Source organism: Lissotriton vulgaris, chromosome 3_2, assembly GCF_964263255.1.
Source record: "Lissotriton vulgaris chromosome 3_2, aLisVul1.2, whole genome shotgun sequence".
Classification (NCBI taxonomy): Eukaryota; Metazoa; Chordata; class Amphibia; order Caudata; family Salamandridae; genus Lissotriton; species Lissotriton vulgaris.
In genome coordinates, this window is record NC_141690.1 from 229,428,885 (window position 1) to 229,451,860 (window position 22,976).

Consider the following 22,976-nt stretch of genomic DNA (forward strand, 5'->3'; position numbering starts at 1 on the left):
TCACATCCGTGAGGGTCTGAGGCCCACAAAAGGTACCCCCGAGCCCCACTGCGTCCCCATGAAAACCAACAGGAGTCCTCACATGGGAACCGACTGGTACACGAAAGACACAAAAGAACGGTCTCACCAGCCAATGTAGGGCAACTCAGTGTCCAGCAAAAAAGTCCAGTCCCAGCAATGTTCAGCTGCCGGCATCAGAATGCTCCGAGTCCCTGGCACCACCCGACTGCGATGCACTGGCGGAGGCCGACCTCTTCTTAGAGCGAGACCTCCGATGGCGACCCTTCCTGTTCGGGCGATCCGTCCGCTCCGGCGACGACCCCTGGGACCTGCCCGGGTCCAGTCCCGGCTGGGGGTGCGGCCTGAGTCGCACCGCCTCATCGGTCCAGCGGAACACCTCCTCAGGTGAATCAAAGAAATGGGTCCGGGACTGATACACCACCCGCAGGCGGGCTGGATACAGGAGAGAGTATTGGAGCTTGAGGCCCCTCAGCTTGGCCTTAGCAGCCACGAAGGATTGTCTTTGCTGCTGCACCATCTTCGTGTAGTCCGGGAAAATCATGATGGTATGATTTTCGAAGGCGAGCGAGCCCTTGTTCCTCGCCTCCCGCAAGATAACATCCCGGTCATGGTAATTTAGCAGCCGAGCGATGACTGGCCGCGGGCGCTCACCCTCCGGCGGCCGCTGGGACAGAGCCCTGTGAGCCCTCTCAATCACGAAGCACGCTGACAGTGCCCCTTCGGGGAGCCAGCTCTCCAGCCACTGGGTCAAGAACCGCTCCATGTCGTCCTTCTCGCACCGCTCCGGAAAGCCGACGAAGCGGAGGTTGTTCCTCCGCGCGCGCCCTTCGGCATCCTCCACGCGGGCCGCCAGTGTCTTTTGGACTCCCTCCACCTCCGCCAATCGTTTCTTCAGGGCGCCAATGTCAGCCTCGGTCACTGTGATGCGGGACTCAGCCCCGGTGATCCGCTCCACCGCGTTGCGGAGGTCTTGGCGTAGCAGCGTGACATCCGCCCCGACCGCCCCAATTTTGGCATCAAGCATGTCCCGGGACTGGGTGATGGCCGCCAGTATAGCTGCATTGTCCGACCCAGGGCCACCGCTGCCACCGGCCGCCCCAGAGCCGCCACTCGGTCCAGTGAATTTGTCGATAGGGCCATGTTTAGGCGGGCCACCTCCCCTATCCCTGGTCATGGCACACGCTGGGCAGGGCGAACACCACCCCCGACCAGGCTTAGGGACCCTTGGGCACTGTCACAAGTCCTGAATGGAACGGCCGCAATGAAGTCCCAAATGAAAGCGGGCCGGTCGGCACAGATCCGGTGTCGCGAAAATCGAGGTCCCGGCCTCACCCAAGCGGAGCAGGCCCCATCCACACTCGTCGTCACGAGCGGCCGTTCAAGGCTCAGAAATAAGCTGCGGCTCCGTGATTCGTGGGCGGCCGTAGCCCGGGAGCCGGACCAAGAGCGGTGTAGCGGATGCCACCACCGCCCGCCAGACCGCCACCGGTCGCCTCGAAACTCAAGGACCCCGGTCTCCAGCCGGTCACGAGGCCCCGCAATGTCGTCGCCTCTTTTCGGTCACACAGGGGAAGAGCCGTCCTCCCAAGGAGCAGGAGCAGGTGGCACTGTCCTGATCTGCAGGCGGCCGCAGCTGTAGAGTTGAGCCAAAGGCGGTGCAGCGGATGCCACCCGCACCCGCCAGACCGCAACTGCCACCAGGCGTCTCGAAACTCGAGGACCCCGGTCTCCGGCCGGTCACCAGGCCGCACGTCGCCGTCGCCTCCCCTCGATCACAGGAAGGGGAGAAATGCAGGATCGACACACCAAAGCAGACAGGAGACTTCGCCAGATCGATGCCAACCACTGGGTATCAACAGCGGGCTCGGGGGCCAGGATAAATGATCGGATTAAGTCCGGGCCGGCGGGAGCTCTACAAGGCTGCGACCGCCATCTTCGCCCGCCAAGCCACGCCCCCCCACTCTTGTTTTTTTAACCTTTATTTTCTGTGTTATTTCACACAAGGAAACAGCATAGCGGGCATATCACGGTACGTACATCAATAACCATCAATAACCAATCCTCCCTTCCACAGTTTCTAAGAGCCCAACAAGAAGACAGTCTCTCTCCACACATAGACACGTCAAGTCGTTCCAAACTTCTAAGTGGAGACCTCATCCCCATGTGTTCGTTCCACTTCTATGTAACATATATACCAATAATAATGTCATCCCAATTCTGAAAGAAACCACCCAGAACGTACCACCTTGTACCAACTCCTCTTATACCCCTCTTTTAGGGGGTGGGACCAGAACACCCCAACTCCCCTAAAAATAGTACAATAAATAATATAATGAGTGGCCAGAGCTTCTTGGCTTGAAGTGCCCCATAATGGCATTAATTTCCATGCGTTTTCCAGCAGTATGTTAAAAAATGTTGTGGGGGTGTAGGGGTAGGGGGCAGCAGGGAGTGCAGCAGCCCCCACAAATCATCTTTTATATAACCATATTTTTTCCTGAGGTTTATACAGCGTGACTTAAGGAAAGGTTGATGGTGTTTGTAAAAAGAAAAAAAGATTTGAATATGTGCTTAATATTTTTGACAAAGCAATCGGTCTGTCTTGCATATTGATGCTGTCACCCAAAGCCAATAGGTTTGCCTTCATATAAAGACGTGGTGACCCCTTGACAGAGCCAATAAGCCTGTCTTTTATATATTGGTCACCTCTTGACAAGGCCAATAGGTATGCCTTTTAAATATTGGTGAGGTCATACATTGACAAAGCAGGTAGAGCTGCATTATTTAAAATGACACCCCTTCATATTGGGCTGAGCGCTCTCCCTGCCTGGCTGTGTACAACTTTGTTAGGTAGGGTAATACGATCTTACTTTACGTTTAAAAAGCCTCAAATTCATTGAAAAAAACCGAAATGTTCAAGTTATGTTATCGTTAGGTGAAAATTTCAGTTACCATATGCCATGTTAGAAAAATATATATTTTTTTATCAGTTATAGTTTACTGAGCTAACTATAACTTGCGCCCCCATGCCCTGCTTTTGACTTCACATATATCACTCATGACATGTATAATTACATCACTAATGACATCTCAAATCACATCACTGATGACATCATGCAATATGTGTGAGAGTTTGCTATAAGCTTCTGACCTTGAAAGGTATTTAGTGAGCTACATCTAGAGCAAATTTATTATAGTTTCTTCAATACTAATGAGTGCATGCATTTAGAACACACTTGGACTCCTTAAAGAGCTTGCATGCGTTGAGGTTGCTGGCTGTCCATGAAGAGTTGTTCACAGGACAAAGGCTTTATGTAGTAATAGCTTCTACAACCAACAGGGTCTGAGAATCCGTAGGTTGCGGGCTCTCTGCGTTTTAGCCAACTTTGGAAATGTGAGTAAAATTAGGTTGCCCATTGTGGCAGTGTATAAATATCCAGTTTTATATCACCTCATCTGGAGGAACTTTAGACATTGGGGGGCACAATGAACTGGCGAGTGTCCTTTGTAAGAACTCAGACTACTGGCAACATATGGGCAGCCCTTTCCTCGGCTAGCCTCAGAAAAGGTGTGGGGGACAGAGATATATTTCCAGGCACTGGCAGAGAATGGAACTGAACACATGATTCTTTTAGTCCTCCACCTATGTTATTTTATTCATAGAGTGTGGCTGTTACTCAACGTGTGTCCTGCTACTAAGGCTCATTATTATTAATAGAGCTTGGCTGAACAGCAATCGAAAATTACTTGCCTTAAAAAGCAGAATCTTAAAGACCCTTCCTGAAGGCAATACAGTCAAAACTCAAAAGAGTGGCAATGCATTCCACTCCTTGGCTGCCCGGCACGAGGAAGAGCGTCCACCACAGTGTTCCTTCTTACCCCACGGAATCACAATTGTAGCATCTGAGAAAAAAATACACAATTCTTTTAACCTATGATGTTAAAAATGGAGCGGTCCATCCTCCCAGAATGGCCAATATGTAAGACAAAGGCTTCTAAATAGGACTCCTTTTCTACCAAAAACAAACTGGGAGCAGTTCCTGGCAAATCTGAAGCAATCTCATTGCCAATCGAGCTGCTTGTGATGTAGCTCTGGTTGAGTCAATCAGACGGCTGTCTGTTAGCTGCTGCTCTTCAAGCACAGAGGCTATTTACACGGGTCTGATGGCCACAGGGAATTTCATTGGAGAGGTGCGAACCCTTTGGTTTGCCATGATTTCAGCCACTTAGTGTATTAAACCTAAATCAGTTCTGGCAAGATAAAAAGAGGACAACCTTCAGCAACCTCTGGAAAACCTAAAGCTTGACAACAAGCAGAACTTTGAAATTATCCACATCTTAAATATATATCGATCAATCTGGCATCCAAGACAACTTGCTCTAGTCTGTTCAACTACCTTTATCATCAAGAAAGCTTATCATTGTAATATTTAATGTGCCTAAAGGACAAGGACTTTAATAGAAATGTTGATAAGGAAAAGAGCATTAGACGAGCAAACAATTCTGAAGTATATGTCCAATTATAAGTCCAACATTAAAGTATAAAACACATGGTTCAGTTTCTCATCTTCTTCCAATTCAATATTTTTCCCCATAAAATATAAAGAACCTTCATCCAAAGTCACATGATGAATTATTAAGAGGACTCTTTGCCCTGAAGATGCAACCAAGTTAGTGTATGACACACACAACTATTTGTCGACTATCAATGAGTTCTGGGGTGCTGTACGGAGATCTACGACAGAATGAGTTGGAACTAGTTACAGGTGTTCAGCTCTGTTAACACCACAGCTGTTTATGCTGAATTATATATTCTCAGTGAGTACAGAAAAAACACATCACTTCGAGGAACTCAAAACACTTGAATTGAATACTGGCTGAGCAACCTAATCACACGTGCTTTATTAGAGGCATTGACCAACAGGTTAAAAGATGAAGACCAGATGTTTTCTAAAATATGGCAAAACCACCTAGACCTGTTTGAGCAATCCGTTCTATTAAGACTTAAACTGTACCTTGTTTATTGTGCCTTTTATGTATATCCCTATATACCTTCCTTTAGCTTTTTGCTTTAAACCACCAGTCAATCAATCATTTGTATTGCTATCCTTTTATTCGGAATATTTATGTAATTGTTGTCAGTCAATGTAATTATTCTATTTATTGCTCCATAAATTGAAATCAGCAATGTATTAAAAACAAAAAGAAAGAAAATAGTACAGCACAACATTACACCATTTGGTTGTGTTATCATTCAGATATTTAGAATCATATGCAATAGTGGAAAACCAACTGATATATGTCATAGAACGTTTTAGATGTCCTATTATATTTTAATTTCACAAGACACACAACTTAGAAATGATATATATTTTTTTATCAGTTATAGTTTACTGAGCTAACTATAACTTGCGCCCCCATGCCCTGCTTTTGACTTCACATATATCACTCATGACATGTATAATTACATCACTAATGACATCTCAAATCACATCACTGATGACATCATGCAATATGTGTGAGAGTTTGCTATAAGCTTCTGACCTTGAAAGGTATTTAGTGAGCTACATCTAGAGCAAATTTATTATAGTTTCTTCAATACTAATGAGTGCATGCATTTAGAACACACTTGGACTCCTTAAAGAGCTTGCATGCGTTGAGGTTGCTGGCTGTCCATGAAGAGTTGTTCACAGGACAAAGGCTTTATGTAGTAATAGCTTCTACAACCAACAGGGTCTGAGAATCCGTAGGTTGCGGGCTCTCTGCGTTTTAGCCAACTTTGGAAATGTGAGTAAAATTAGGTTGCCCATTGTGGCAGTGTATAAATATCCAGTTTTATATCACCTCATCTGGAGGAACTTTAGACATTGGGGGGCACAATGAACTGGCGAGTGTCCTTTGTAAGAACTCAGACTACTGGCAACATATGGGCAGCCCTTTCCTCGGCTAGCCTCAGAAAAGGTGTGGGGGACAGAGATATATTTCCAGGCACTGGCAGAGAATGGAACTGAACACATGATTCTTTTAGTCCTCCACCTATGTTATTTTATTCATAGAGTGTGGCTGTTACTCAACGTGTGTCCTGCTACTAAGGCTCATTATTATTAATAGAGCTTGGCTGAACAGCAATCGAAAATTACTTGCCTTAAAAAGCAGAATCTTAAAGACCCTTCCTGAAGGCAATACAGTCAAAACTCAAAAGAGTGGCAATGCATTCCACTCCTTGGCTGCCCGGCACGAGGAAGAGCGTCCACCACAGTGTTCCTTCTTACCCCACGGAATCACAATTGTAGCATCTGAGAAAAAAATACACAATTCTTTTAACCTATGATGTTAAAAATGGAGCGGTCCATCCTCCCAGAATGGCCAATATGTAAGACAAAGGCTTCTAAATAGGACTCCTTTTCTACCAAAAACAAACTGGGAGCAGTTCCTGGCAAATCTGAAGCAATCTCATTGCCAATCGAGCTGCTTGTGATGTAGCTCTGGTTGAGTCAATCAGACGGCTGTCTGTTAGCTGCTGCTCTTCAAGCACAGAGGCTATTTACACGGGTCTGATGGCCACAGGGAATTTCATTGGAGAGGTGCGAACCCTTTGGTTTGCCATGATTTCAGCCACTTAGTGTATTAAACCTAAATCAGTTCTGGCAAGATAAAAAGAGGACAACCTTCAGCAACCTCTGGAAAACCTAAAGCTTGACAACAAGCAGAACTTTGAAATTATCCACATCTTAAATATATATCGATCAATCTGGCATCCAAGACAACTTGCTCTAGTCTGTTCAACTACCTTTATCATCAAGAAAGCTTATCATTGTAATATTTAATGTGCCTAAAGGACAAGGACTTTAATAGAAATGTTGATAAGGAAAAGAGCATTAGACGAGCAAACAATTCTGAAGTATATGTCCAATTATAAGTCCAACATTAAAGTATAAAACACATGGTTCAGTTTCTCATCTTCTTCCAATTCAATATTTTTCCCCATAAAATATAAAGAACCTTCATCCAAAGTCACATGATGAATTATTAAGAGGACTCTTTGCCCTGAAGATGCAACCAAGTTAGTGTATGACACACACAACTATTTGTCGACTATCAATGAGTTCTGGGGTGCTGTACGGAGATCTACGACAGAATGAGTTGGAACTAGTTACAGGTGTTCAGCTCTGTTAACACCACAGCTGTTTATGCTGAATTATATATTCTCAGTGAGTACAGAAAAAACACATCACTTCGAGGAACTCAAAACACTTGAATTGAATACTGGCTGAGCAACCTAATCACACGTGCTTTATTAGAGGCATTGACCAACAGGTTAAAAGATGAAGACCAGATGTTTTCTAAAATATGGCAAAACCACCTAGACCTGTTTGAGCAATCCGTTCTATTAAGACTTAAACTGTACCTTGTTTATTGTGCCTTTTATGTATATCCCTATATACCTTCCTTTAGCTTTTTGCTTTAAACCACCAGTCAATCAATCATTTGTATTGCTATCCTTTTATTCGGAATATTTATGTAATTGTTGTCAGTCAATGTAATTATTCTATTTATTGCTCCATAAATTGAAATCAGCAATGTATTAAAAACAAAAAGAAAGAAAATAGTACAGCACAACATTACACCATTTGGTTGTGTTATCATTCAGATATTTAGAATCATATGCAATAGTGGAAAACCAACTGATATATGTCATAGAACGTTTTAGATGTCCTATTATATTTTAATTTCACAAGACACACAACTTAGAAATGATATATATTTTTTTATTTTTCGGTGCTTTACGAGTTGTATTTCTATTGGTGGCATGTCTGTCCATTAGATATTTAATAAGCTGGCTCCCAAAAAGCATTTTGTTAAAGTTACTCTCTCAAAAATAAAACTAACAACACATGCCATAGACATAACAAAAACATAGAAGTGCAAAGGAAAAACAGTTTGAAAATAGTAAATTCGAGGAGTTTTACTTTTACCAATTAATGTTAAAACCATCTTTGAATTCAAGCCCACTTTTATCAGATCATTAACGTCAAGATAGGCCTTAATGTAAGACAATGACTTGGGAAGATAATGAAGAAAGAACAAAAAGCAAAACATAAATATATGTTCAGGACGAACAATGTAGTTTCAAATACACATTGTGGGTTATCAAAGTAAGTACTACAAATCCAGAAATATCTTCTCAGAATCCCAAAATAGATTCATCCCAAAGTTTCTCCTCCTCAGTTCTTGGATCCTCATCCTTTTTTTTCTTAACTCGCTTGTGTTTTTTACTCTCTTTGTCGGCATGCGTCTCTGCTTTACATTTTTTCTCCTTCCTGTGCTTTAGAGTTTTCACATTTGTGGTGTCTGTGTCCTCTTTTTGAGGTTCAAAATGTAAATCATCCTTCCCTGAATCTGCATCTTCACTACTCATCTTTCTTTTCTTCACAACATGTTGTCCTTCTTTTTTTATGTCCTCACTTCCTCTGTGGCGTTTTTCTTTTCGCCGTTTCCTTTTCTGCCTCCTTTCTCTGTGATAGGACCCGCTGCTGTCATCAGAGGAGGAGTGCCTTACATCCTCACCGGAATCTACAGCATTGTTGCTTTTAAGGGAAGTCGGTTGTGTGTGTTGCTCTTCTGGAAAATACTTCCTGCGGTATTGGCTATTCTTCATGTACTGCCCTCGAGGGTAGTTTCTCTCATACGTGGGGCGGTAAGGTAACCTGTTACTCACTCCTCGGGAGCGGTATGGTGGGAGAATCCGGGGTCTCTCATAAGGCAATCTCTGAGCAGGAGTCAATTCTTCAGGAGGGGGACCCTCCTCCTCCTCCTCCTCCTCATAGTCACAGTTTTCAAAGCCTTCTTTGGTTTTTCGTAAACTAGTCTTAGGCACCAGGCCTCGGGCCTTTTGAACTTTAATGTAATCTGCTAGTTCATCTTGAAAAGAATCGTAGGATTTCTTTGAATTCTTTATTATATTAACGACCAAATTCTCTCTGCAAGGAAAGACAAACATTGCAAAAAGAACAGTAATTAAAGAGCTGCACTGGAATAAGAGCAAGTCAAAGCAGTGCCAAGACGAAGTAGTCCATATGAACCAGAAATTTGTGAATTAAAATATTACGGAGTCATAATCATCAAAACGAATACATAAACACTCATTTTGTAGAAATTATAAATGGAAGAAAAAGTTACTTACCTGCGGTAACAATCTTTCAGGTGGGTACTCTATCTACCTGCAGACTCCTCACCAATAGAATAATCCCATACCATCAGACTGGATCGGGACACTTCAAAGCACTCACGTCGCCTGTAGGGGGCATTGGATTTGTATCAATGCCAGAAGGTGCATCCGATGACATCATCGAACAAAATAGTGGCCACTTCGGCGTAGCGGCGTCAGTTTACATACATTTTATTTTTGGGGAAAGAATGGCACTGATATCCTTGTGATGTACCGAAAGTTATTTGGGATCCTATTTGCTTTCCTTATAACACATCAATCAAATGAGTGAGTGTGCGGGTCGGTGAGGAATCTACAGGTAGATAGAATATCCACTAGAAAGATAGCTGTGATGGATACTTCTGCCAGCAGGTTCCTCACCTATAGAATAGATTCCATAGAAATACCCTGCCTGAGGATCTTGCCTAATTGAAGACTTTAAGCTGTTTTTGGTGAGCCTTGAGAAAGCCTCAGGCCATCGAGCCTCACGGGGCGTGAAACACGTGTCGTCTGATTTGGAAATGTCAACAACCAAAATTACATATCGAAATGTGATATAATTCAAGAGATAAATTAGGGAGAATAAAATAACTATCACAGAAAAAGGCTATATTTGTCAAACTTATTCACAAAAGAAGTTTCCGAGTGACTATACAAGACTACTTTTTTTCTTGAATTTTGGGTAGATACACTCAACCTTCATCTCCAACCTTACGCCCTTGGCTGAAGTATTCGCTACTAAAATTACTGTCTTTAATGATAGCATTTTTAAGGGAAACATTTGCAGGGGTTCAAATGGATTCCCCAGTAGAAATGTAGCAAGACTCCAGTGTTCTACAACAAATGGAGTTGGGGATACAGATTTGTTATCTCCTTCAGAAAAATCATTACAACTGCACTTTAACTGAAACACGTCCCCCAAGGTTGCCGTCAATGGATACTGGAGAGCACAGAACTGCTGGCAATCAGCATTTTCCAGGGAGTCAAAGAAGCCCATTTGAGGTGTGCCCCAATGGACAGAGATGTCGTGGATACCTCAGGCAGGAGACACTACTTATGATTGACAAGATGATGCCCAGTCAGCCTGAGACATTGCCAGGTGATAAGTGGTAATCCAGATCTCTTGGCGGTGTGCCCAAGACCACAGTATCTGCGCTTCCAGACAAAGGATGTGAGATCCTGGTTTGTTGATGTATCACATTGCTGTCATGTTGTCCGTCAAGATCGGGCTGGACAAACCTTGGATGGAGGGGAGAAAGGCTTGAGAGTCAGCCAAATTGCATGAATTCCAATACGTTTATATGGAAACCCTGTTCTTTCAGAGACCAGAAGCTTCTGATCTACAGATTCTCCAGATGAGTTAGCCACCATGAGGTCGAACCATCCATTACTATCATAGCCACTATTTGCAGAAGAGCAAGAACCACCCCACAATTCTGGTTCACCTCGCTCCACCACCAAGCCACCTCTACTGCAGCGCTGTAAGAGCGGTTCAACAAGACCCTTATCCTGGCTAAAAAGCACTATAATTTCCACAAATGCTCACCCCACAATTCTGGTTCACCTCGCTCCACCACCAAGCCACCTCTACTGCAGCGCTGTAAGAGCGGTTCAACAAGACCCTTATCCTGGCTAAAAAGCACTATAATTTCCACAAATGCTCCCGGAGGAAAGTGTATGATCCTTCACTAAAAAAGCAATACAGATCAGCGATCAAAAATTACCACAAACTGATCTTAAAAGCTAGGACAGAACATTTTGCAAACAAAATCTGTAATAGCAAGAACCCTGTGAAAAATATCTTCAATTAAGTCAACAGCCTCACGAAACCAGTGCTATCAGCAGACCCTATTGAATCCTCCAGTGCATACTATTTAAAAGTTGCAGATTCTTTCACTGGCAAGATAGAGGACATCTACTTGCATTTCCTCCTTGATGCTCCCAATGCAAGGTTAGATAGTAAGGTACCGCCAGCTCACAGTAATCCTACGCCCCTGCTCAACTTGATGTCTCCTTGGTGTCTACCTGCTCTCCAAACTCTCTGGAGACATGTTAAATCAGGCTCACACGATGATCCACTTATCCAGATCTTTTAATTAAGTTGAAGGACCTTCGCCTTTCTCCCTGTTTAGAATCGATTAATCTCTGCCATCTGCCGCTGTGCCCAGCGTATGAAAGCAGGCTAAAGTCACCCCTCTTCTGAAGAAACTGTCTGTGGAAGTCTCAAACCCTAAAACTTTTTACCCCGTCTGCCTTCTACCCTATCTTGCTACGGTTATGGAGAGACATGTCGATGGAATCCTCACCAAGTTCCTGAATAAATAACCATATCTTGGACACATCCCAGAATGGTTTCTAGCCTGCGCACAGCACTTATACTGCTTTTCTTTTAGTTACCGAGCTACTTCGCAGGGACCAGGATAAAGGCAGATCGTCAGCTCTGATCCTGCTTGACTTGAGCGCCGTTTTTGATACAGTGTCTCACAATATTTTACTTGAACGCTTAACGGGCATTGGCACAGGTGTCTGCTCTGTCCTGGTTCACCTCCTTCCTATCTGAGCGCTCCTTTAAGGTCATCTCTTCTCCACTTAGATCACAACCTAATTTTTTACACTACTGTGTTCCCCAGGGCTCTTCATTGAGCCCTCCCTTGTTCAACATATATATTCAACCTCTGGCACAGGTCGCTAAATCTTCAGTGTTTGCGCAGGTATCATATGCTGACGATTCCCCGCTTGTTTTTACACTATCCAAAAATCCAACACAAGACACGGCCAACTACTAAAAGGGAATGCTCACTGTAGCAGAGTGGATGAACAATAACTGTCTACGCTTGAATGCCAATAAAACTGAAATACTTCTTTTAGGTAAACATTCTCATGCCTGGGGACACCACTGGTGTCATTCCTCGCATAGGACTCCCCAAAGCCCAATTCCGCTGTAAAGAACCTAGGAGTCTGGGTTGATAAAACCTTGGCCTTTGAGGCTTAAGCCAAACCGGTTGCCAGCACTTGCTTTGTGCTTAAGAAAAGCCTCAAACCCATACAGAGCCCCTTTGATCCACCCATCCTCCAAACTATCATTCAGGCGGTTATTCTGTCCTGATTAGATTATTGAAATACTTTGTACCTAGGAGCCAACACATCTGCACTAGAGGACTCCAGCTTGCCAAAATGCTGCAGCTAGGCTGCTATTTCCCTCCTTAAATCCTGCTCCTCTTCCGGTCTTCTTTACAAGCTGCATTGGCTCCTTGTGGGCAAACAGATTCACTTTAACACCCTGTGCATGGCCCCCATTCTGTCCAACCTCCTATCTTCTTACTGACACTTGTAGCCCTTGCGCTCCACCGACCTTAACCTGGCCATTGTTCCTCATTTCAGGAGAGTAAGAGTGGGTGGCTAAGACTTCCGTGCCCTGGCCCCATGTCTCTGGAGCCCAATTTCCCTTTCTATTAGGAACACCCAGACCCATCTGCTTTTCCAGAAAGCTCTTAAGACATGGCTTTTACACTCCTAATCGCTCATCCCCTCTAGCAGTTGCAGCTCATTTGTCTTCTGGTTCCAGAGCTGGAAAGCCCCATTATTGGGGCAGCTTTGCGCTTTATAAACCTTATAACATAACATAATGATGAAGTCCGATAAGTCTACCCCCTACTGTAGCCACTGTCTGGGGAGGCACCACTGCAGGGCCCTCATGTGTCAATGTGCACAAGTGGCTAGGAGGATGCAGGAAGCTAGAAGAACCAGGAATCTGAGTACTCTCACATTTGGAATTTGCACACCTCGTTGGAAAAGTGGGACCATTTCCTGAATGTTGGTAATCCTTAGAAGTGAAGGAAACTCACATAGGAGTGCTGTCCAGCACTGACAATATGAACTGAAGTTGCCTAGAGGGCCTCAGAGATGACATGGGGGCACATTGATTGAAAACCCCAGGTTGAACAGTAGAAATACTGTTGACTTTAAATGGTGAGACATCACCTCTGGCAACCACGCTTTGGTTAACCAGTTGTCCATGTACAGGGAAATTGGGATGCTTGACTTTCGGAGATGAGCCACAACCACTACCATCACCTTTGTGAAGACTCGAGGTGCTGATATTAGGCTAATCTGGAGCAATACAAATTGGTAGTGCGTAGAACCCACCACAAAGCAAAGTACTACCAATGCAACCACAGGATCGGTATATGGAAGCATGCAACCTGCAGGTCAAGCAACACCATTCAGTCACCAGCTTCCAACGCCAGCAACACTTGAGCGAGGGTCACCATTTTGAACTTTTCCTTAATGAGGTAGAAGTTTACTTCTCTGAGGGTCAGGATCAGATGCAAACTGGTGTTCTTTTTGGGAACAAGGAAATATCAGGCGTATCATCCTTGGCCTCTCTCCTTCTCTAGCACTAACTCCTCAGCTCTCTCCTTTTGGTAAGAGTGTTGCCATTTCTTTTTGCATGATGGAAAGGTGATCAGTGGAGCATGGTTTGAATGTTGGGGGAAGTGGGAGTGGAGCCTGAAGGAAGGAAAGGTTGTAACTCCTTTCTATGTTTTGTATGACCTACTGGTCTGAGGTAATGGCCTTTCAGGTCAGATGAAGGACACCCACCCTCCCACAGGCTCTGAGTGGGCTTGGTGAAGCAAACTAGGTCTGCTTGTCTGGCGGTATGGGGAGGAGGAGAAGGATGACTGCCAGGTGGAATCTCGGCCCTTTCATCTGGCTCTTTTGCTATACTGCTTAAGCAGTGGGTTTTGCTATTGTTGCGATCAGGGCTGGTAGGACTGACGCTGATGAAACAAAAATGCTCTTGAGAAGCTACAAAAACATCGAAATTGGAGGCCAACCCTTATAGGAGGCATCAACTGAAGACCCAAGGAGTTGCTCATTGACTTACTAGCCTTAAACCTTTCCAGTACTAAATTCATTTTATCCCGGAATAGGCACGTCCCATCACAAAGACAGTCCCTTAGATTAGCTTTGACATCAGGGGAAAAAAATGATGTGCGGAGCAAAGCATGTCTGCCTATTGAGATCAAGGTACCCAAAGTTTGGACTACGGAGTCAGTGCAATCCAGTCCTGATATGGTGTGAAGAATTCAGGCCACTCCTGAACCACCTCTTGAAAGTATGCCCTCATCTCTTCTGGCATGAGGCAACACCATTTGAGCCATATCCAATAGGGCAAAAGTGTAGTGTGCTAGAAGGCAGTTTGCATTCAGGGATTTTAAAGTCACGCTCTCAGTAGAGAAGGTGGTTTTACCCCAGGCGTCTAAGTGCTTGGACTCTATCTGAAGGGGTAGTTAATATCTCAGCTTCCTGCCCTGACAATCATATCCTTGTATGACCAGGCTTTCGGCGAAGGATGAGATGAAAGGATGAAGGGCCCCCCAGGGAAGAATGGTAGCGACAAGCCACTTGTATGGCGTTTTAGGACACATGTGTAATTTTCCCGATTCATGCCCTTATATAGGTACAATTTACATTGCCCTTATATAGGCATAGAAATCATACCCATATTTAGACATAGCCCATGCAGTTCAAATACAGGCATGGCTACTTCCACCCGTACTAAAAAGTCACAACAATATCTTGGAAAATCGGCTTAAGCAGTCAGGGACATCCCCTTGCTTGAATATTGATTTGTCCAAGAATTCATGGAGTTTTCAAAGAACTACCATTCCCTTGGGGTTCTTTGCTGACATGCCCGACTTTACGTCAAACCAGGCACCTTCAAGGTATAAATATGCCTTCACTTGCCCTAGCAAACACACGGTGGTGTGGAGCAGTTCGAATATCTACTTGCCCGATGCAGCTCGCTACAGCAAGTGCCGAAGGAAGCCGACCCTCCAGCTGACGCACTGATCGAGAAGCTGTCCTTTCTTTTGCTGAGAATCCAGCTCCAGTGTTTCCAAGCTCCCCTTGCGGGGTGTTGGGAAATCAAGTCCGAGACAGAGAGATACCAGACCTCTTTCATTCTAAACCAAGCTTATTAGACCCTAAGAGAAATCTTGGATAGATTCTTGGCAAAGATACTAAACCTATACCACACTTACTTCTTCCCTCGTACTAGACTTAGGTTAGGTAAATTGGGGTAGGCGTATTTTAGAAGCACCAGTTGAGTAATTTTAGCCATTGTTATTTATGTATGTAGTCTTATGGCTTAGAAACCATACAATGCTTTTACAGTATTATTTTATAATACTATTTATGCTGTACGCATTATACTTTACAGCCTGTATTACGATTGTAGCAGTTCATTTCCTCTGCATGAGAAAGAAGACTGTTCAATAAACCTTTTATTAAAAACACCAGTCTCTCTATATCTCTGCACCTCTGGTGAAACGAAGCATGCACGATTGACTGAGTAAAATATCTATCTATTGTTTCCACGACTCTGAAGATACGTTTATTCTTGGGGAAACAAAGTTGTCATGTTTATGCGGTTGTCAGAAACTAATCCCTTCTTGTTTATTCGAGAAAGTTTCTAGTGACCTCTGAGCTAGCTGGCACTCACTATTAAGTCTAATATATTCGATAGAGAACTAGTCGACCTCAGTCCTACATCAATTCTATAGGATATATTATTCCAATGCGCAGAGCCTACTGGGAATATAGGAACTACACTACACACTTGCCCATTAAACTGCTCTTAAAACATACACATCAAGTACAGTGATCTGGGCCTAAATCCATTGTTGTTTTGCTCCCCACACCATTCCAGTTTAAACCCAGCCATATGCAAATAAGTCTTGACCCTTATCCACATAGGAACAGTCCAGCCCGAACTGGCAGGCCAGGTCCTCCCTGGACTGGAAACAAGCATCCTGGGTCCGGTTTGGAGTTTGTATCCCTCATCAGCCAGGCTAGCTTGACTCCAGTGGCATGGAGTGTAAGGGACCCAGGTCTGGGCATACACGTCAGACTCGGGGTGACAAATGCTGCACCAGGAACTAGGACATCTTCAGTAAAAGGAAGTGAAACCTCTGCAGTAGGAACTGCTGAGAGAATGGCTACAGTGAGCACATTAGACTTGACCTTCACTGTCCGAGGCTGCAATTCCGGCTTCTCAGGTGCCTTCTGTACCATAGACTGAAAAGACATCACATCCAGCGTGGGAGTCTTGTTGGAAAGTCCATTTGTATCTATGGGGAAGTGTACTGCCCCCTTGCAGACAATAGGCCTATGAACCCCTTGACCTGACTTCATCATAGTCCAAGGCATACGAATTTAAAGGATCAGAGTCCTATCTGAAATGTTTTCCAGCAGGCTTCCTCCTCCACTAAACCTCTGAGCTTCTCTTCTTGACAATGTGCGACTCTGGGACTGGCGACAACTGTGGAGGTGGACCAGTGAAGCAGGTAGATGTGGTGCAGCATAACCAAGTGCAAAGGAAGGTTGAGCCGGTGCCGGTCCAGATGGAATGGAGCTGAAAAGTATCTGGTCCAATGAATACTGGAAAGACCGTAGGTGCCATGGGGCCCAAAAGCCCACAAGGGGCCTAAATGCTCTGGTGAAAATAGAATACATGCCATTTAGAAATACAGCTACATCTGAGTCTGGAGTCGGGAAGTTGTGGAAGGCTGGAGCTGGTAACTCTTTGGTGGAATGCTGCAGTACCGAAAGGTTGGCAAAGGGCTGATGTGGTCACTGAGGTGTCTCAGGGCCAGGTCCAGTGGTGTCACTAGAGTAGAGGCGATCAGAGTGGGGATAAAGGCCCTACTGGAGTTGGTGTTTGTCGCGAGGACTTGTCTCTGGAGTGTTTCTTTTGTTTCCTGTGCTTCCACTTCTTTCCACTTGAGGAATGTGATGAAGGTAAACTTGATCAAGGCCTAGAACGACATAGACTTTGTTTCTCGTCCCTGGCAATGACGAGTTTCTGCTCCTTGATGGTCTTCAGATGCATGCTCCAACGGAATTCACAGGATTGCGAGTTGCGGTCCAATCCAAGGCATCAAAGGCAAATCGAGTGGGGGTCAGTGGCAGACATCTGCCCCTCACAGTCTCTACAGAGCTTAAAGACTGAGCACTTAAAAGGAGACATAATACTGCACAATAATTTTCGGTGAGAAAAATTCACAACTCTCAAAAGCGACCTCCGGATCTGCATCGTCGGCACGGAAAAATGGGAACTGATGTCGTTATGCCAGGATAGGTGCTATATATAGTTTCAGTGATGTCATCGGACACCACTTACGGCAATAATAGGTAGCCAGCGCCTCTTATTGGTGACATGAGAGCTTTGAAGTTTCCAGATCCAGAGTCTTGTCTGACATTATGCTACAAGCAAGGAATTCGCAGGTAGAAAGAGCCTTCAGAATTAAATATACAAGGAACAGAATTAAAAGGTGCAAAGAAAATACGGTTTCACTATTTTTTTTAAAAAGGGGTTATTTTTCTAGAACAATCTCCTTTTAGATGTAAAGTGAGTACTGGAGCCAAAATTCTCAATCCAATGAATACTGGCATACAGTGTGCCACAGTAAAAACACAAGGGCAATCAAATACACAAAAATAGCAAATGAATGATAAACTGTATATAGGGTAAATTAAGTTTGAACAGGGTTAAGTGAGCAGAGCAATCCACAAAAAAATGATATTTGGTCCTGAACGCCTGTATGGAGTTCAAGAAATGAGTGCGCCAGCTAGCATGGCTTAAAGAGGAGCTCCAAATGTCAGCTGGTCTGTCCGCTTCCGGTATAAATGCCAGCTGTGCCACCACATTTGTGGTGATGCAGACTCCATGTTGTGGTTAACAAGCAATACATTCAAAGATTACATTTCTCTGGGGTGCTACCTACGCCTTGACATGGATGTCGCAATGGTTGATGAGAGGGCGGTCTACACCCACATGGGATGTCCCAAAAATGGTCCAGAATATGGGGAAAATGGAACAAATTCCGGGGAAACATATGTGAGCCTCCACAAACGGCCTCAACCCCTGAAGCTAGCCCGTGATTACAGGAAGGGCTGAATATGCTGAACTATGGCAATGAATAAATGAGGATGTTGGTTATCGGAGGGATACTAGGAAAGTAATGCCACCTGTTGTGGTGTAAGTTTTTACGATGTAAGGTGTTTATCGTGTATGTCATGGGATGAACTATGTACAATTTGACTGCAGAAGGAGATGTTTATTGTTCATTGATCATATGGAAGTGTATGACAACGCAACGGCAATAAAATGTAAAAAAAAAAGATTACATTTCTGCACAAGTCGACTTAAAAAGGACTTTGGAAGCGATTGTCTGGATAGTTCTCGGACACCATGGGCCACCCATGTGACAAGTATGGTCTTATTTTCCATGGAACCACAGGAACCAGTAAGCACCTACTTTTTAGACTTGGAACAGTCAAGGCGTACTCTTATAGGGGAGAATGTAGGAATTCAGATAGGGTACACACTTAATTACACACAAATGGATAGTTCCCAGACGTTTGTTCTCTTCACATTTAATACTGTATTTAAGATGCAATTGCTGTAGTCATATATTTCTGCATGGGGCAGTATTGTACAGGCAGACGTGCAGGTCAGTCAAAAATTCAAGCGCCTTGAGACCCTCCGGGTAAGTAGTGCGCTCTACAAATGTCTTTGATTGATTGATTGAAAAATGATGTGTGTTCCAAAGAGTACTTCAGCAGTGCCTTGTAGGTCAGTACTCTGTAGACACTCGTACAGACCAGTGCGGAATCTAAGAAACCTTGTAGTATGACCCCTACTCTTTCTGGGGTTGAGGGAGCGGAACCCACGGTTCCTGTCCCCGGCTCAGTCCACTTTCTCTGTGCAGGTATATTGGGCCACTTGCAGTAAAAAGAGGGAACGAATACCTGCCTCGCAGGGCCAGCTTATAGGCTGAAAACATGTCAGATGGTTATAAGCTAAATTGTACTCAGATATCTAAATTTCTCTCCTATTGAAACCCTGTTGAGACAGAATAGCTTATTCGGGCCATTTTTCTAGAACCTGCCTTTATGGATTGCTTAAAAGGTGTTACACCTAGAATATAGTTTTGACTGATGGTGACCTTCCTGAATGATCAGTAGCTGATAGCAACCACATCTTAGTAGGATTTTTTGAATATTCTCCTAAGGTGACAGCCTCAGTATCTCCCTCTGAACGGTACCTGGATGACACTACCATGGTCTGGTCACATGTGGAGCATAGACCGATGCGGTCTGAACTATCTATGGTGGATATAAAAGATGCTATTAGAAGCACAACTAGATGGAAGGCACCAGTTGCTGATGGTCTTGTGACTGAGTTTTCCACAGTGTTTAGAGGTTTACTTCCCAGCACCTCATGGCTTTGTGCAGAGACGCTGGAGGAGGACGTGCCATGCCTACTGCCCGGAGGCCACACTCATGACCCTACTTAAGTCAGGTAACGAAGACCCTTGTGGTCAGTCCTACAGGAATTTATCTTTGATAAATATGGACAATAAAATCCTGGCCATATTGTCACTAGCATATTAAATCCTTTGATGTGGGCCCCTGTGTTGCTCTGCCAGGTGTGATTCATTCACACAAGTGTCACTTCCCACAACCTAAGCACTATATCTGTGCTAATGATAATGCACCGGATACACCTTGCCTTTGCAGACACATCGATTCTTCTCAATGTAGAAAAGGCATTTGATTGCTTTTCATAGCCTTTTATGGTGACCACGCGTAGGAGAGTTGGTTTGGAAAACTATACGCACAAACTTATCAGCTTACCTTACAAAGAGCTAGTAGCTACAATGTGTCGTAAGGAATACCATCCAGCCAATCATCATCTCCAGATGGAAGGACGTCCATGCCTTTGTCAAATATCCAGAAAAGAACGAACAAAAGTTACTTACCTGTAAACTGTGGTTCTCCAGTATTGGTGTCTTTCATAGATTCACATGCTTGAATATTCCCCGTCGTCGAAGTGGGAGTCCCACGGTACATAAATAGCAGTAATATATATGCATGTATACATGAGAAATATCATAAATAAAAATACATACATATAATGCAATAGAAATGTAAACTTGAAAAAAGTACCATAGAACAGAATAGGCCCATTGAAAAGCCCAAGGGAGAAATCACTTTAGTATCATATTAGAGTCATTATGTGTTGGTCCACCTTCCAGCCAATCAGGCTGTAGCCTCCTCTAGAACCTTCTCCTCAGAAGCCCCAGTCCTCAGATTTTCGTAGCACAAGTAAGTACCAATGCTTGAGGAGAAGAGAGAGAGCCTCTGAGGGGAGGATGGGAGGGTCGCATGTGAATCTATGAAAGACACCAATACTGGAGAACCACAGTTTACAGGTAAGTAACTTTTGTTCTTCTCCAGTATTAGGGGTGTCTTTAATAGATTCACATGCTTGAATAAGAATAGAAAGCAGTAAATCATACATGAGTCATAAAGGAATACAACAATTAAGTCTTGGTAAATCAAATCACTCAATAAGCAATTACTAAAAAACCAAAACATGACAAAACCCTTATGACTGGAGGCGGGTAGCAACAGAGGCTCACCTTTATCGGAAAAGATTCCGCAGCACCGCTTGACCTACTGCCGCGGCATCTGTTGATTGCAGGCAGTAGTGCTTCATAAGCGTATGGCTGCTAGACCAAGTAGCAGCTCTGCAGAAGTGTCTCAGAGGTACCCCCGCAAAGAGGGCAGCAGAAGTCGACACAGCTCTCGTGGAATGCGCACGAGCTGGAGCAGGAAGGGGCTTGCCAGCCCGTTGATGACAGTAGGATATGGCAGACGATATCCATCTGGTGATAGTCTGCTTAGTTACAGGTTGTCCTTTGCACACTGGGCCATATGCTACAAACAATTGATCAGTCTTCCTAAAAGGAGCTGTGCGTTGAATGTAAAATTTAAGGCAGCGCTTCACATCCAGAGTGTGCAAAGAGCGTTCCGCTGCAGATTGGGGTGCAGGGAAGAAAGTCTTAAGGACAATAGGTTCATTGAGATGGAAGTCACTGGGAACCTTAGGAATAAAACTGGGATTTGTTCTCAAAGTAACAGCCTCGTTGGAGAATTGTAGAAACGGTGGCTGTATAGTAAAGGCTTGAATGTCGCTGACGCGCCTGGATGAGGTCAGAGCAAGCAACAGAGCCACCTTCCAAGTGAGGAATTTTAGATTGGAAGAATGGATGGGCTCGAATGGGGGCAAAAGTAGTTGAGACAAAACTAAGTTGAGTCGCCAAGAAGGTGGGGGCCGACGGATTGGTGGGAACATCCGAAAAATTGGCCGACTGTAAAACCGAGGTATTTCCTGTGCCTGGGATGAATAGGCACATGGAAATATGCATCCTGAAGGTCTATTGTCGAAAAGAACTCTCCTGGAATGAGGAAATTCAAGATTTGAAGCAGGGTAAGCATCTGAAAAGTCTTTGATGCGATGAACTTGTTCAGAGCTCTCAAATCTAAGATGGGACGCCACTCTCCTGATTTTTTCTTCACTAGAAAGAAACGGGAGTAAAACCCCTTGCTGCGTTGACATTGCGGTACCAATTCTATGGCTCCTTTCCTGATCAGAAGCTGCACCTGGGCCAACAGTTCCTTGAAATGGGGAGAAGGTGGACCCGAAGGCGGGCGAGCGGGGGGAAATTTCGTAAATTCCAGGGTATGTCCTTTTAAAACAACGTCCAAGACCCATTGGTCGTTGGTAATGTGCGACCAATTGCAGAAGAAGTCCGAGATTCGACCTCCAAGATGCACAGTCATCTCACTGGTTTTTGTTGGTGTTCGCACCACCTCTGTAGTTGGACTTACGCTGGTAAGGTCTGGAGGTGGATGATCGATTTTGGGACTGATAGGATCCTCTTTGTCGGTTGTCGTTGTAATTGTAACCTCTATATTGGCCTGTTCCACGAAAAGTAGAGGTTCCTCCTACTCTACCGCGTGCTCCACGAAATGGCCGTTTCCGATATTGGAGAGTTGTTAAGGACTTTGCTGTATCTGTGTCCTTTTTTATTAGTTCCAAAGCATCATCAACATGCTTACCGAACAAAGATTCACCGTCGTAAGGTAAATCTAACACTCTGGATTGAACTTCTGGACGGAAGGTGGTTGATTTCAGCCAGCCTTGACGGCGCAAGACTGCAGCACCCGCTAGTTGCCGGAAACCAGTAGAGGATATATCGACGGCACAGTCGATTATTTCTGCTGAAATTTTTTCTCCTTCGAGAATGATGGCCTGCGCTTCATCCCGGATGGAGTCGGGCATTTGAGGGATTAGACCAGCGATCTCAGACCACATTTGACGGTCGTAGCGACCCAGAATGGCTAAGGCATTGGATGCTCTCACCGTTGTAGCTGCCATAGTGGTAAATTTCTTTCCAATTGAGTCTAATTTACGGCCATCCTGATCAGGCGGAGAGGTCAGGGGTATGGCAGGATTCCGAGATCTTTTTTGCGCCGCCTGAGTGATAACTGAATCTGGCTTGGGTTGTGAAACCAAACAGGCCGGAGAAGTAGGTGGCGCTTTATATTTTTTGTCCAATCTAGGTAGAACTGCCGGTATGGAATCAGGGCGTTCCATCAACTTTAGACCCTCTTCCCATATGTGATCTATGATAGGGATGGTATGAGTTTGCCGTTGCGGTCCTTAAAATCATACAAAAAGCATTCCGTTTGTTGTGCCTCGATTGTCAAGTGGAACCTTTTTGCTGCACGAACCATAAGGTTATGGAAACTTGCGATATCCACTGGTGGCGAAGTTCTTGGTGATGCCGGTGGAGTAGAGGGTGTCTGTGCCCTATAATTGTCCCATTCC

The 22,976-nt window shown here is 44.5% G+C and overlaps 1 protein-coding gene across 4 annotated transcripts in view; it reads right to left on the bottom strand.

Annotated features, from left to right (window-relative positions):
- Positions 1 to 7,766: 7,766 nt before the first annotated feature.
- KRCC1 (lysine rich coiled-coil 1) overlaps positions 7,767 to 22,976 on the bottom strand; it is a 260,232-nt gene continuing 245,022 nt past the window's right edge. For all 4 annotated transcript variants that reach the window (XM_086964266.1, XM_086964269.1, XM_086964268.1 and 1 more), the window contains one exon: positions 7,767 to 8,999. In XM_086964266.1, the coding sequence (XP_086820392.1) occupies positions 8,204 to 8,999 (796 nt within the window). In that variant the 3' untranslated portion in view covers positions 7,767 to 8,203. The remainder of the gene's footprint in view (positions 9,000 to 22,976) is intronic.